The sequence below is a fragment of the Oncorhynchus mykiss genome, chromosome 18, assembly GCF_013265735.2.
Source record: "Oncorhynchus mykiss isolate Arlee chromosome 18, USDA_OmykA_1.1, whole genome shotgun sequence".
Classification (NCBI taxonomy): domain Eukaryota; kingdom Metazoa; phylum Chordata; class Actinopteri; order Salmoniformes; family Salmonidae; genus Oncorhynchus; species Oncorhynchus mykiss.
Window position 1 is genome coordinate 16180828 of NC_048582.1, and position 15841 is coordinate 16196668.

Sequence of the window (15841 nt, forward strand, 5' to 3'; positions counted from 1 at the left end):
CCATTTGCTGTTTGTTTTGCAGATTATTTAGTGTCTGATAGAAATGAATGGTAAATAATGTATTCTGTCACTTTTATTGTAAATTAGAATATATGTTTCTTTACACCTCTATATTAATATGGATGCTACCATGATTATGGATAATCCTGAATGAATCATAAATAATGAATGAGAAAGTTAGACGCACAAATATCAGACCCTCAAGACTTGCTAACATCTGCATCTAACTTTCTCATTCCTCAACGCATTATTCATGATTCATTCAGGATTATCCGTAATCATGGTAGCGTCCGTGTTAATGTAAAAGTGTTTAGAAACATTATCTTCCTATTTAGAATAAAAGTGACTCAATAATACACATAAGCGAATTTGTCCCAATACTTTAGGTCCCCTAAAATGGGGGGACTATGTACAAAAGTGCTGTAATTTCTAAACGGCTCAACTGATATGGATGAAAATACCCTCAAATCAAAGCTGTCAGTCTGTACTTTAACTTTATAGTCATTGTATAATTTTAAATCTAAAGTGCTGGAGTACAGAGCCAAAACAGCTAAAGATGTCGGTGCCAATACTTTTGTAGCTCACTGTACTTCATCTGATTGAATGCATGTTACTTTGTGCAACGTTCGCCTGTTGTTTTCCTTCATTTTAAATGTACATTTCATTAAAAACATCTCCAACAGTTCAAACATGTTTCTCTCTTCTTGGTCATTTGTCTCAATGTAACAGATATGGAGTCATGTACTGAGAGCCTTCAAACCCCATGTTTCTGGTCCTCAGTTACCCCACCAGGAAGACCACTAGCTGGAAGGAAGCAACAGAGGAAAGAGCTCATGAGACAAAACATTACTAATGACTAGGGCCAGGAGTTTTTCCTGGTCAGGTCACATGGTCTGGAAAAACTATTGGTCTTATGTTATAAATGCAACAACAGGTGTTCTTCCTTTCCTTTAAGAATACCAGCACCAATCAGACTTGTTCATTGTTTTGTTCATTGGATCCAAATTAAAAGAAAAATACCATGTTGATCATCACTAACATAATAATGTGATAACAATGTGAGCACTTCCTAATGCTTCTTAATAAATGTTGTGGTTGGTGTCTTTCTCAGACTCAGACTTACCATCCTAAAATACTGGATTCTTTACTGGTGGTCTTTCTACTTCAATGGAGTGGCATCTGGCAAGAAAACACACAAGCAGAAGAGTTGGACATAATCATACGCACACAACACACACACACATATCCCTGGTCTCCCTTCACACCCTCACAAGCTACAACAGTGGTCGTCTATTCTGGACCACTAACTAGCTCTAGTTATATCATTTCAAGTAACACTCTAGATCACGTGACAAACTCATTCCACGGAGGGTCGTGTGTCTGAGGGGTGTTCGCCCCTCGTACTCGATTGATGAATTAATGTCAATAATTAGTAAGGAACTCCCCTCACCTGGTTGTCTAGGTCTTAAACTGAAAGGAAAAAACTAAAATCAGTAGACGCTAAGCCCTTCGTGGAATGAGTTTGTTCTAGATGAACCCTCTCTTCTTATAATACAACACACGATAATGTATTTAGCTTTTCAGAATCAGTCAGTTACAGGAATCAAATTATCAGGACAAATATGGTTTGAGTTCACTGTAACTGCCAGAGCACTCTGTTACCAGGTAAACTATCTGCTTAAGTTTCATAAACACCTTCATTCCCCTGCCCAGCTTGGTCTGCGTCCCCTTCCCCTTCATTCCCGTTGAAAGCAAGTATCAGAAGCATTCTATGTGTGCTATTTCTATGCTTCCCGTTTCGGGTTTTGTACACCAACTTCAAACAGCTGAATAAACAATATGTTTGGTTATTCAAAATATATTTTACACTGATTGCTTATTTTGTCACAAAGTGAAATTATGTACACTTTTATAATTATATCACCCAGGAAATGGAGGAATGATTTCTGTATAGTCCATCTTTAAAGAAGTTGCTTCTGTTTGTACAGCCTTAAATTAACTGTATGACTCGCCTTGTTCTGACTGGACTACATCACTGCCTTTAGTTGAGAAGAAGAGAAGAGAGAAGTTGAGCTTATCATTCTCATACACAGATCACATTAGTATTTGTTGTATTCACTTCTGGATGACAATGAAAAGGAGGCTCAGTGGCAGAATTCCAGGTGAATGCCACTGCCTTCTTACCCTCAGGTTTTGACTCATATTTAGGTGTCAGCTGCTGATGAGAACAGAAGGACAAACTCTTTCTAATCCGATCATTTGAAAGAAATATCCAATACTTTTATAATACACAGTATAATGTATACTAAACAAAAAAATGCTTGTGAGGCATTGCATAACCTTCTGTTTCTACATGACCACGCACAGACATACACACGGGTACATACTCACAGATATATACATACGCACACAGAAACACTTACTGATAACAGTGTACAGTCGTGGCCATACGTTTTGAGAATCACACAATTTATTTTCACAAAGTCTGCTGCCTCAGTTTGTATGATGGCAATTTGCATATACTCCAGAATGTTATGAAGATTGCAATTAATTGCAATTCATCTGATCAAAGTCCCTCTTTGCCATGCAAATGAAAAAACATTTCCAATGCATTTCAGCCCTGCCACAAAAGGACCAGCTGACATCATGTCAGTGATAATCTCGTTAACACAGGTGTGAGTGTTGAAGGCTGGAGATCACTCTGTCATGCTGATTGAGTTCGAATAACAGACTGGAAGCTTCAAAAGGAGGGTGGTGCTTGGAATCATTGTTCTTCCTTTGTCAACCATGGTTACCTGCAAGGAAACACGTGCTGTCATCATTTCTTTAACACAAAAAGGGCTTCACAGGCAAGGATATTGGTGCCAGTAAGATTGCACCTAAATCAACCATTTATCGGATCATCAAGAACTTCAAGGAGAGTGGTTCAATTGTTGTGAAGAAGGCTTCAGGGAGCCCAAGAAAGTCCAGCAAGTGCCAGGATCGTCTCCTAAAGTTGATTCAGTTGCGGGATTGGGGCCCTCCAGTACAGAGCATGCTCAGGAATGGCAGCAGGCAGGTGTGAGTGCATCTGCACGCACAGTGAGGAGAAGACTTTTGGAGGATGGCCTGGTGTCAAGAAGGGCAGCAAAGAAGCCACTTCTCTCCAGGAAAAACATCAGGGACAGACTGAAAGTCTGCAAAAGGTACAGGGATTGGACTGCTGAGGACTGGGGTAAAGTCATTCTCTCTGATGAATCCCCTTTCCGATTGTTTAGGGCATCCATAAAAAAGCTTGTCCGGAGAAGACAAGGTGAGTGCTACCATCAGTCCTGTGTCATGCCAACAGTAAAGCATCCTGAGACCATTCATGTGTGGGGTTGCTTCTCAGCCAAGGGAGTGGGCTCACTCACAATATTGCCTAAGAACACAGCCATGAATAAAGAATGGTACCAACACATCCTCCGAGAGCAACTTCTCCCAACCATCCAGGAACAGTTTGGTGACGAACAATGCCTTTTCCAGCATGATAGAGCACTTTGCCATAAGGCAAAAGTGAATACTAAGTAGCTAGGGGAACAAAACATCAATATTTTGGGTCCATGGCCAGGAAACTCCCCAGACCTTAATCCCATTGAGAACTTGTGGTCAATCCTCAAGAGGCAGGTGGACAAACAAAAACCCACAAATTCTGACAAACTCCAAGCATTGATTATGCAAGAATGGGCTGCCATCAGTGGCCCAGAAGTTAATTTACAGCATGCCAGGGCGGATTGAAAAAGAAGGGTCAACACTGCAAATATTGACTTTTTGCATCAACTTCATGTAATTGTCAATAAAAGCCTTTGACACTTATGAAATGCTTGTAATTATACTTCAGTATTCCATAGTAACATCTGACAAAAATATCTAAAGACACTGAGGCAGCAAACTTTGTGGAAATTAATATTTGTGTCATTCTCAAAACTTTTGGCCACGACTGTATATGTCTTGTCAAGCTGTTTTCTGTTGAACTCCACAGAATAAACTCCACTGTCTTATATCTTCAATCCACTGATTCTCAGCTCTCCAGTAGTCTGGTTCAGGGTTGTGCGGTTTATGAAAGCAGCATAGATACCCAGACCACCCGGATCTGTGTACTTCCCATGCTTCCATACGATGCTTGTGATGGAGGCAACCACCCGAGCCACTGCCTGTTCACCCCGCTATCATCCAGAAGGTGAGGTCAGTACAGGTGCATCAAAGCTGGGACAGAGAGACTGAAAAACAGCTTCTATCTCGAGGCCATCAAACTGTTGAACAGCCATCACTAACATAGAGAGGCTGCTGCCAACATACAGACTCAAATCTCTGGCCACTTTAATAAATTGACTTAATAAAAGTATCATTAGTGACTTTAAATAACGGCACTTTAATAATCTTTACACATCCAACATTACTCATCTATATACTGTATTCTATACCATCTACTGCATCTTGCATATGCCGCACGACCATCGCTCATCCATATATTTATATGTACATATTCTATTCATCCCTTTACATTTGTGTGTATAAGGTAGTTGTTGTGAATGTATTAGATTACTTGTTAGATATTACTGTATTGTCGGAACTAGAAGCACAAGCATTTCGTTACACTCGCATTAACATCTGCAAACCATGTGTATGTGATCAATAAAATTTGATTTGATTTCATGATAAAGATCATCTGAAAAGCAGACATTTCATACATGTATCAGAGTATCAATGTATCCAGGGTAACACATTATGGTTAGGGTATAAATATGTAGTCCTAACCCTATTGGCATTGAAAGTGACATTATTATCAACCTTTACTGTTTATATCTAGTATTCTGTTTGCTGATGTGTATCTGGTCTATGTAGTCTGACCACTTTGACTAGTATCCCCCACCACCACCGGAGCAGAAATGTATCTAGACTACACTACAGATTAAAGTCTTTGGGGACACCCTGTCCACTATTATATCAATATAGATCCTATTAAACCACTAGAGGGGCTCAAAGTTCCAGAATGGGGCAAAAAATGGCAAACATCTTGTTCAGGGAGAAATCCAAAACCAGTCTAATTGGATTGAATGGCGGTAGAGGCATAGATGATGCACTTCCTGATTTTACTGATGCAGGAAAATAAAAGTAAGGCATGAGATGTATCAGAAATTGTGTAATGAAATTATAGTCAACCTAAAATAGTCATATAATTATAGATACAGCATATAGGAAGAGGATGAACTTTAATGTCCCAAGGGGAAAATGGTCTGAGACACACAGTACTGCTGTATACAAAATAGACACTGTACATTACACACTCAACATAATACATACATTACACATTAGCCTTATCATACACTTCTCATACAGCCACGGGGAGGGATGTTGTCTCACACCCATATGGGTTTTATACAAATTGTATGTACTGTACACATAGTCATTAAGATTTACTGAATAAAAATATATATAACATGTGTTGGTCCCATGTTTCATGAGCTGAAATAAAAGATCACAGAAATGTTCCATATGCAAAAAAGCTTATTTCTCTAAAGATTTCTGCACAAATTTGTTTACATCCCTGTTAGTGAACATTTCTCCTTTGCCAGGATACAGTGCATTTGGAAAGTATTCAGACCCCTTGACTTTTTCAAAATGTTGTTACATTAGTCTTATTCTAAAATGGATTCAATAGTTTACCCCCCCCTCATCAATCTGAACACAATAACCCATTGTCTGCGGTCGAACGACCACCCCTCATCACTGTCAAACGCTCTCTAAAACACTTCAGTGAGCAGGCCTTTCTAATTGACCTGGCCCGGGTATCCTGGAAGGATATTGACCTCATTCCGTCAGTAGAGGATGCCTGGTTATTCTTTAAAAGTCCTTTCCTCACCATCTTAAATAAGCATGCCCCATTCAAAAAATGTAGAACTAAGAACAGATATAGCCCTTGGTTCACTCCAGACCTGACTGCCCTTGACCAGCACAAAAACATCCTGTGGCATTCTGCATTAGCATCGAATAGCCCCCGTGATATGCAACTTTTCAGGGAAGTTAGGAACCAATATACACAGGCAGTTAGGAAAGCAAAGGCTAGCTTTTTCAAGCAGAAATTTGCATCCTGTAGCACAAACTCCAAAAAGTTCTGGGACACTGTAAAGTCCATGGAGAATAAGAGCACCTCCTCCCAGCTGCCCACTGCACTGAGGCTAGGAAACACTGTCACCACCGATAAATCCGCGATAAGTGAGAACTTCAATAAGCATTTTTCCACGGCTGGCCGTGCTTTCCACCTGGCTACCCCTACCCCGGTCAACAGCCCTGCACCCCCCACAGAAACTTGCGCAAGCCTCCCCCATTTCTCCTTCACCCAAATCCAGATAGCTGATGTTCTGAAAGAGCTGCAAAATCTGGACCCCTACAAATCAGCCAGGCTAGACAATCTGGACCCTCTCTTTCTAAAATGAGATTTTCTAAAATAGGGTTGCAACCCCTATTACTAGCCTGTTCAACCTCTCTTTCATATCGTCTGAGATCCCCAGAGATTAGAAAGCCGTATTCTCTTTGTTCTTGTTTCCTTATTAGGATGCCGGTGGGCGGAGTTGGGAGGGTCGTCAGCTACATGTGAAACACCTGGGCCCGCTGTGTCATAGAATAAATACACCACTTCCCCCTTCATGGAAGAGACTCTCCATGCAGACACCTTTATAGATTTTGTTGTGTTTCTTGGTGGCTTTTTGGTTGGTTTGCTTTGGCATCTTTCAACACCCTGCATTATAACATTTATGCATGCAAAACACTCACTTACACTACTGATTACACACACCATTGTATATTGTACTTAGTTTAGTTTATTTAGTAAATATATGTTTTGTTACTCCTTATCTCCACATTGTCTCCCTTTTGTTACGGGCTTTGAGCCGGTTCGTAACACTATTCTGTATACTTCTGGCCCTTCTTTGGACACTGTGTTAACTAACCTCCAGATGAGCTTCAATGCCATACAACTCTCCTTCTGTGGCCTCCAACTGCTCTTAAATGCAAGTAAAACTAAATGCATGCTCTTCGACCGATCGCTGCCCACACCTGCCAGCCCGTCCAGCATCACTACTCTGGACGATTCTGACTTAGAATATGTGGACAACTACAAATACCTAGGTGTCTGGTTAGACTGTAAACTCTCCTTCCAGACTCACATTAAGCATCTCCAATCCAAAATTAAATCTGGAATCGGCTTCCTAGTTCGCAACAAAGCATCCTTCACTCATGCTGCCAAACATACCCTCGTAAAACTGACTATATAAACCGATCCTCCGATGTAATTTACAAAATAGACTCCAACACTCTACTCAGCAAATTGGATTCAGTCTATCACAGTGCCATCCGTTCTGTCACCAAAGCCCCATATACTACTCACCACTGCGAACTGTATGCTCTCGTTGGCTGGCCCTCGCTTCATATTCGTAGCCAAACACACTGGCTCCAGGTCATCTATAAGTCTTTGCTAGGTAAAGCTCCGCCTTATCTCAGCTCACTGGCCACCATAGCAGCACCCACCCGTAGCACGCGCTCCAGCAGGTGTATCTCACTGGTCACCCTAAAAAGCCAATTCCTCCTTCAGGCCATCTTTCCTTCCAGTTCTCTGCTGCCAATGACTGGAACGAACTGCAAAAATCACTGAAGCTGGAGACTCATATTTCCCTCACTAGCTAAGCACCAGCGGTCAGAGCAGCTCACAGATCACTGCACCTGTAAATAGCCCATCCAACTACCTCATCTCCATAATGTTATTTATTTTTGCTTCTTTGTACCCCAGTATCTCTACTTGCACACTCATCTTCTGCACATCTATCACTCCAGTGTTTAATTGCTATATTGTAATTATATTGTAATTATTTCGCCAATATGGTCTATTTATTGCCTGTATATATACTTTTTCTATTGTATTTTTGACTGTATGTTTGTTTATTCCATGTGTAACTCTGTTGTTGTTTGTGTCGCACTGCTTTGCTTTATCTTGGCCAGGTTGCAGTTGTAAATGAGAACTTGTTCTCATCTAGCCTATATGGTTAAATAAAGGTGATTTTTTTTTTCAAAAAAAAAAAAAGTCAAAAAGAGATTCAGTTCCTTTAAATCTTTAGATTCTCAATAATGATAAAATTCAGATCTTTCCCAAAAAAGGATAAATCCACAAAAAACGCAACCTCAGAGGGTCACCCATGTCGTCCAGTGCTGGTGGTCAAGATGAGACGGTGCCTCTGGTCCACAGTTCCCTGGCTAGAGAGATGTCAGTTAGGAATAAATCATTAGGAATAAGAGTTGGTAACAGACTAACAGTCTACTTATAGTGAGTTGACCAGAAGTATTGCACAATAAAGGGAAATGAAGTGAAAACAGTCTACATTGTTATCACACTCCAACTTACCGTCCGTCCTACAATGTTGAATTCTCTTCTGTTTCCCCCTTTCCATTGTCGTACTTCACCGTGTCTTCTTTCAGCAGCACGGACCCCTCTGCAAGAAAACACAATAGGAGAACTCAACTAGAGAAATGGAACCATTCAGAATTCATGTGATTCAAGAATGCTGTAATAACAATGGCACTGATTCCTTCTCTGTTATCACCGTTTGTGACAGTTTAAGATGATGCCAGTCTTTCCCATCTATTTGAGACTGAGGTCTGTACATGTATCCTGACGCATACAGAGGGATTTGAGGTGAACTGTCCCTTTCTCATACACACCTCCATTTGCCTCTCCTTTTTCAGTGGCGTCAAGGTCGCCCCCTGGTGCAGCGCTGCCATTCATTGTAGTCTCATCATCGCCCCCTGAGGAAACACACAGAGAAGGTAAAACATGTACGACAGCCTCTCTACTGAACCACCAGTGTTTCCCAGACAGTGTTTTCTTAGACAGCAAGCCCTCCCACCACAATATGTTTTTTAAACCAGACTTGTTCTAACAATCCTCAACATATTTGATGGTAGAATTCCAGTGTAACACCACTTTCACCTCAATCTGTAACCAGGTTTCCATCCAACCTTTTTATGCGTACCGTGTACATTTACACCATCAACATTGATTACAGCAAACAGAGTAGAAGAGGTTCCTTGAATTTAAAATGTATTTGCCCTTTAAATTTGCATAAGGTTGAGAAAAAAATATTCTCGGTGGTGGGATTTACAGCTGTGCAATCTCACACACACACACACACACACACACACACACACACACACACACACACACACACACACACACACACACACACACACACACACACACACAAAGGTCCCTAATTGAATTAAAACAGATTTCTGGAGATGGCCATTAGTGGAACCGTAACCTCTGCAGAATCAAATAAAAGGAAAACATCAACTACAGCCTCTCTCCTACTGCATCAAACACTGCTTAAAGCAACAATATGTAACTTTTTGGGCGATCCAACCAAATCCACATAGAAATGTGAGTTATAGATCTTTCACTCCCATTGCAAGCAAGTCTAAGTGGTAGATCTGTTCTATGTGTGATAGTTCTATGCTTCCCATTTTGGTTTTGTACACCAGCTTCAAAAATATGAATATACAATATTTTTGGTTATGGAAAACATATTTTTCAGAGGTTTAGATGGTAAAATGATTCTCTACACAATGACAGCTTGTTTTCTTCACATAAACTGAAATTAGGCAAACTACTAGAATTTGATCAACAAGGAAATGGAGGGATTTCTGTGTAGTACATCTTTAAAGAAGTTAAAGTCAGTGATGTAGTCCAGCCAGAACCAGGCAAGTCATCCAGTTCATTTAAGACTGTATAAACATAAGTGAGGTGAAGAGAAGAGAGCTTTAGCATTCTCATACACAGACCATATTAGTATTTGTTGTGTTCACTTCTGGATGAGAATGAAAAGGAGGCTAAGTGAATTCCAGGTGAATGCCACTGTCTTCTTACCATCAGGCTTTGACTCATATTTAGGACTGTTTGACCTGCTGCTAAGGAGAACAGAAGTTCAAACTTTCTCTAATCAGATAACTTGAAAGAAAAACTCCAATACTTATAATACACAGTATAATGTGTACTGAACCAAAAAAAATGCCTGTGATGCATTGCATAACCTGCTGTTTCTACACGGCAACGCACACACATACACATGGGTACATACACACAGATATATGCACACGCACAGAAACACTTACTGCTAACAGATATTTTATATGTCTTATCAAGAAGTTTTCTGTTGAACTCCACAGAATAAACTCCACTGTCTGTTTTCTTCAAGCCACTGATTCTCAGCTCTCCAGTAGTCTGGTTCAGGGTTGTGCGGCCTTTGAAGACACCATAGATGGTCAGACGATCAAATTCATTTTCCCACTCTGCCACGTAGCTCTTCTCATGCTTCCATAGGACGCTTGTGATGGAGTCAGGCACTGTGGACTTGTCCGGCGTCAACACGAGCTCACCTCCCACTTTAAGATAAAGATCTGGAAAAGCAGACATTTCATTCATGTATCAGAGTATCAATGTATCCAGGGTAGCACATTATGGTTAGGGTATAAATATGTAGTCCTAACCCTATTGGCATTGAACTGACATTATTATCAACCTTTACTGTTTATATCTAGAATTCCGCTTGCTGGGTGTATCTGGTCTATGTAGTCTGAACACCGTGACTAGTATGTCCCCCCCCCCCCACCACCACCACCACCGGAGCAGAAATGTATCTAGACTACACTACAGCTGACAATCTTTGGGTACACCCTGCCTCGGAGGCTGTCCACTATTATATCAAAAATGGCAAACTTATTGTTCAGGGAGAAATCCAAAACCAGTCTAATTGGATTGGATGGCAGTAGAGGCATAGATGATGCACTTCCTGATTTTACTGATGCAGGAAAATAAAAGTAAGGCATGAGATGTATCGGAAATTGTGTAATGAAATTATAGTCAACCTAAAATATTGTCATATAATTATAGATACAGCGTATAGGAAGAGGATGAACTTTAATGTCCCAAGGGGAAAATTGTCTGAGACACACAGTACTGCTGTATACAAAATAGACACTGTACATTACACACTCAACATAATACATACATTACACATTAGCCTTATCATACACTTCTCATACAGCTACAGGGAGGGATGTTGTCTCACACCCATATGGGTTTTATACAAATTGTATGTACTGTACACATAGTCATTAAGATTTACTGAATAAAAATATATATAACATGTGTTGGCCCCATGTTTCATGAGCTGAAATAAAAGATCACAGAAATGTTCCATATGCTAAAAAGCTTATTTCTTGACTTTTTCAGCATTTTGTTACATTCGTCTTATTCTAAATTGGAATCAATCGTCCCCCCCCCCCCTCATCAATCTACAGACAATACCCCATAATGACCAAGCAAAAACAGGTTTGTTTACATTTTTCGAAATGTACTAATAAATCAAAAATGTAAATATAACATTACATTAGTATTCACACCCTTTACTCAATACTTTGTTGAAGCACATTTGGCTGCGATTACAGCCTCGTGTCCTCTTGGGTATGACGCTACAAGCTTGGCACACTTGTATTTGGGGAGTTTTTCCCATTCCTCTCTGCAGATCCTCTCAAGCTCGGTCAGGGAGCATCGCTGCACAGCTATTTTCAGGACTCTCCAGAGATGCTCAATGCTCAAGTCCGGGCTCTGACTGGGCCACTCAAGGACGTTCAGAGACTTGTCCCGAAACCACTCCTGCGTTCTCTTTGCTGTGTGCTTAGGGTCGCTGTCCTGTTGGAAGGTTAACGTCTGCCCCATTCTGAGCGCTCTGGAGCAGGTTTTCATCAAGGATTTCTCTGTACTTTGCTCCGTTCATCTTTCCCTCGATCCTGACTAGTCTCCCAGTCCCTGCCACTGAAAAACATCCCCAAAGCACAATGCTGCCACCATTCTTCACCGTGGCCACTCTGCCACTCTACCATAAAGGCCTGATTGGTGGAGTGCTGCAGAGATGGTTGTCCTTCTAAAAGCTTCTCCCATCTCCACAGAGGAACTCTGGGAGTATCGGGTTCTTGGTCACCTCCCTGACCAAGGCCCTTCTCCCCTGATTGCTCAGTTTGGCCGGGCGTCCAACTCTAGGAAGAGTCTTGCTGGTTCCAATTTTTTTCAATTTAAGAACGATGGAGGCTACTGTGTTCTTGGGGACCTTCAATGCTGCAGAAATGTTTTGGTACCCTTCCCCACATGTGTGCCTCGACACAATCCTGTCTCGGGGCTCTACGGGCAATTCCTTTGACCTCATGGCTTGGTTTTGGTTTTATATACACAGGTGTTTGCCTTTCCAAATCATGTCCAATCAATTTAATTTTCTACAGGTGGACTCCAATCAAGTTGTAGAAACATTTCAAGGATGATCCATGAAAACAGAGATGCACCTGAGCTCAATTTTGAGTCTCATAACAAAGGTTCTGAATACTTATATAAATAAAGGTATTTTTGTTTTTTATTTTTTATTCATTTTCCAAAAAAATCAATAAACCTGTTCTCGTTTTGTCATTATGGGGTATTGTGTGTAGATTGATGAGAAAAAATTAATTTAAACCATTTTAGAATAGAGCCTAAATTAGAATTTAGGCTTGTATTCTGAGAAATTAGGGAGTAAGACCACTCTGAGTGAGTGGACACTGGGAAGTCCCCAGACTTGTTTGCTGCGCACGACCGAGAGCGCGCCTTTCTGGTTTTTCTTTTATATTGACGAAGCTATTGTCCGGTTGAAATATGATTGATTATTATGACTAAAAACAACCTGAGGATTGATAATAAACATTGTTTGACATGTTTTTTTGGTCTGCCTGTTGTGACTGCCTTTGAGCCATTGGCTTACTGAACAAAACATGCCAACAAAACGGAGGTTTTTGGATATAAAGAGGGACTTTATCGAACAAAACAAACATTTATTGTGTAACTGGGAGTCTTGTGAGTGCAACCATATGAAGATCATCAAAGGTAAGTTATACATTTTATTGCTATTTCTGACTAATCTACTTGCCTGGTAACTAACTGTATGTAATGTTTTGTGTGCTGGGCGCTGTCCTCAGATAATCGCATGGTATGCTTTCGCCGTAAAGCCTTTTTGAAATCTGACACAGCGGCTGGATTAACAAGAAGTTAAGCTTTATTTTCATGTATAACATATATTTTGAAGAATGTTAAATATTTGAATTGAGTATTTTTGAATTACGCGCTCTGCAATTTCACTGGATGTTGGCCAGGTGGGACGCTACCGTCCCACGTACCCTAGAGAGGTTAAACTTGATTTGTGTCTGTAATAAAGCCTTTTTGTATAGAAAAATTCATTCTGATTGGCTGGGCCTGGCTCCCCAGTGGGTGGGCCTGCCTATGCCCTCCCATGCCAACCCATGGCTGCGCCCCTACCCAGTTATGTGAATTGCATAGATAAGGGCCTACTGAATTTAATTGAATGATTTCCTTATATGAACTGAAACTCAGTAAAATCGTTGAAATTGTTGCATGTATATATTTTTTCAGTATATTTAGCTTTTAAGAATCAGTAAGTTACAGGAATCAACTCATGTGGGACAAATATGTCTTGAGTGTATTGTAACCGCCAGAGCACTCTGTTACCGGGTAAACGGTCCACTTAAGTTTCATACATACCTTCATCCCCCTGCCCCTTTTCAGCTTTATCTGCATTGCTTTTCCCTGTTTTGGGGACACGGACACGGACACGGACACGGACGGACGCACGCACGCACGCACACGCACGCACGCACGCACGCACGCACGCACGCACGCACACACACACACACACACACACACACACACACACACACACACACACACACACACACGTGAGTAGGGTCCCTAAGGTCCCTAATTGAGTTAAAACAGATTTCTGGTGATGGCATTAGAGGAAAAGTAACCTCTGCAGAATCACACAGAAGGAAAACATCAACTACAGCCTCTCTCCTACGGCACCAAATGCTACTTAAAGAAGTTACTTCTGCTTTATAAAGTCTTAAATTAACTGGATTACTTGCCTTGTTCTGGCTGGACTCCATCGGTGCCTTTAGCTGAGAAGAAGAGAAGAGGAGAAAAGTTTAGTTTAGCATTCTCATACACAGATCACATTAGTATTTGTTGTGTTCACTTCTGGATGACAATGAAAAGGATGCTAAGTGGTAGAATTCCAGTCGAATGACACCGTCTTACCATCAAGTATCATTGACTTAAACAGCGACTTCATATTTAAAGTAATTAACAGAATTAAAATAAAATAGCAATCAATGTATGTTCTTGTGATATTCTGAGCTATGAAGACGAGCATCTATGCCTGTGGTTTGGTTGTTTCCATCCCTGGCTTTAACTGAAACAACCAAACCGGTACGGGTAGGCATAGTTGAGCTCCATGGTGCTGAATGGACAGCTCCTTGGTACAGGTAGGCATAGTTGAGCTCCATGGTGTTGAATGGACAGCACCTCTGTCTCGTAGACAGCTATATCATTCTACATACTTAATGAGGAGTGTGTGTGACGTTTGGTGTGGCGTTATTTTATGTTTTTAATTTGTACACTTGGTTTGTAAACCATCTGTCAATGATGGTTTTACAGTGGTGATGTGTTGGGACTGATCTTGTTGATCGTGTACATACCCACTACAAACGGACTAAATTATGAAAACGCTGCTGGCAGCGGAATCCGCAAAAAGTTTCTACTACAATGCAACTCAAACACGATGGATATCCAAATGGCCCATCTAATCCCAGACACCACCTCTCTTACCCACCACTTTGCTGATCAATGCCCAGTCACTGAGGGGAAAGAGGATGAGTTGTCAACGACTCTGCGCTTCCAACACGAATACCGGGAGGCCTGTTTGTTGGGGTTTACTGAGACTTGTTTGGATGACAGAGTACCAGACAGGGAAGTGGCTTCACACTGGTCAGAGCGGACCGTGATCTGACCGTCACAGGGAAACATCACGGTGGGGGAGTCTGCCTGCTTGTCAGGGACCAGTGGTGTAAATCGATACTGGTAAGAGAGAGACTCCGTACCCCCGACATTGAACTGCTTCTGTGTCACTGTGACCCTACTATCTGCCCTGTGAGTTCCCCCAATTGTTTGTTACCATTGTGTACATTCAACCAAAAGCTAATGTAACAAAAGCATCAGAGATTATTCATAATCTGTCACAGAAACTGGAATCCATCTCCCCGACGCACCCACATTTATTTTAGGGGATTTTAACAACTGTACTTTGCACTAGGTCCTGTTCACGTACCACCAGTATGTGAAATGTCACACTAGAAAAAATAAGACTCTTGATTTGTGCTCTGGGACAATAAATGCTTTCTCTGCCACCACCAGACCTCCCCTGGGGACATCAGACCATCTTCATGTCTACCTCTGTCCAACCTACTGAGGGAGAAACCTACAGTTAAAACTGTCCACATCTGGAACGACAATAGTGTCACTCGTCTCCAAGGGTGTTTTGACTGTACTATGTGGGAGGTACGAGGACAGCAGCTCTGATCTTGATGAACTCACAGGTGTCGTTTCAGACTATGTGAACGTCTGTGTTGAGTCAGTTGTGTAAAATCTTCCCTAACAATAAGCCTTGGGTATCAAAACATCTAAAATTACTACTTAATGGGAAGAAGGCAGTTTATGAGGAGGGTAATAGACAGGCTTTAAGAGACGTACAACATGAGATCAAAAGACAGATACTGGTGGACAAGGAGGCATAAAGGAAAGGGTGGAGAGGACCCTCTCCTCAGGAAACTCAAGGGTGGCCTGGCAAGGGATTAAATCCATGGCAAGTGCCCTCCACACAGGCAGGGGAAAAAACAATGC

At 41.3% G+C, this 15841-nt stretch overlaps 1 protein-coding gene across 3 annotated transcripts in view; it reads right to left on the reverse strand.

The window, feature by feature from the left end:
• Positions 1 to 382: 382 nt before the first annotated feature.
• Positions 383 to 15841, reverse strand: part of LOC110495661 — a 29151-nt gene continuing 13692 nt past the window's right edge. Inside the window, exons 7-14 of one of the 3 annotated variants that reach the window (XR_005037385.1) lie at positions 14029 to 14061; positions 13646 to 13690; positions 10180 to 10464; positions 8731 to 8814; positions 8414 to 8501; positions 8193 to 8265; positions 1124 to 1179; positions 383 to 804 (exon numbers count right to left, since the gene is read on the reverse strand). Coding sequence is in view for 2 of the 3 variants with exons in the window: in XM_036952006.1 (XP_036807901.1) it covers positions 8422 to 8501; positions 8731 to 8814; positions 10180 to 10464; positions 13646 to 13690; positions 14029 to 14061 (527 nt within the window). In the remaining variant the exon portion in view is untranslated. Of the gene's footprint in view, positions 805 to 1123; positions 1180 to 8045; positions 8266 to 8413; positions 8502 to 8730; positions 8815 to 10179; positions 10465 to 13645; positions 13691 to 14028; positions 14062 to 15841 lie in introns of those variants that run through there. The other 2 variants (XM_036952007.1, XM_036952006.1) reach the window with 2 other exon arrangements.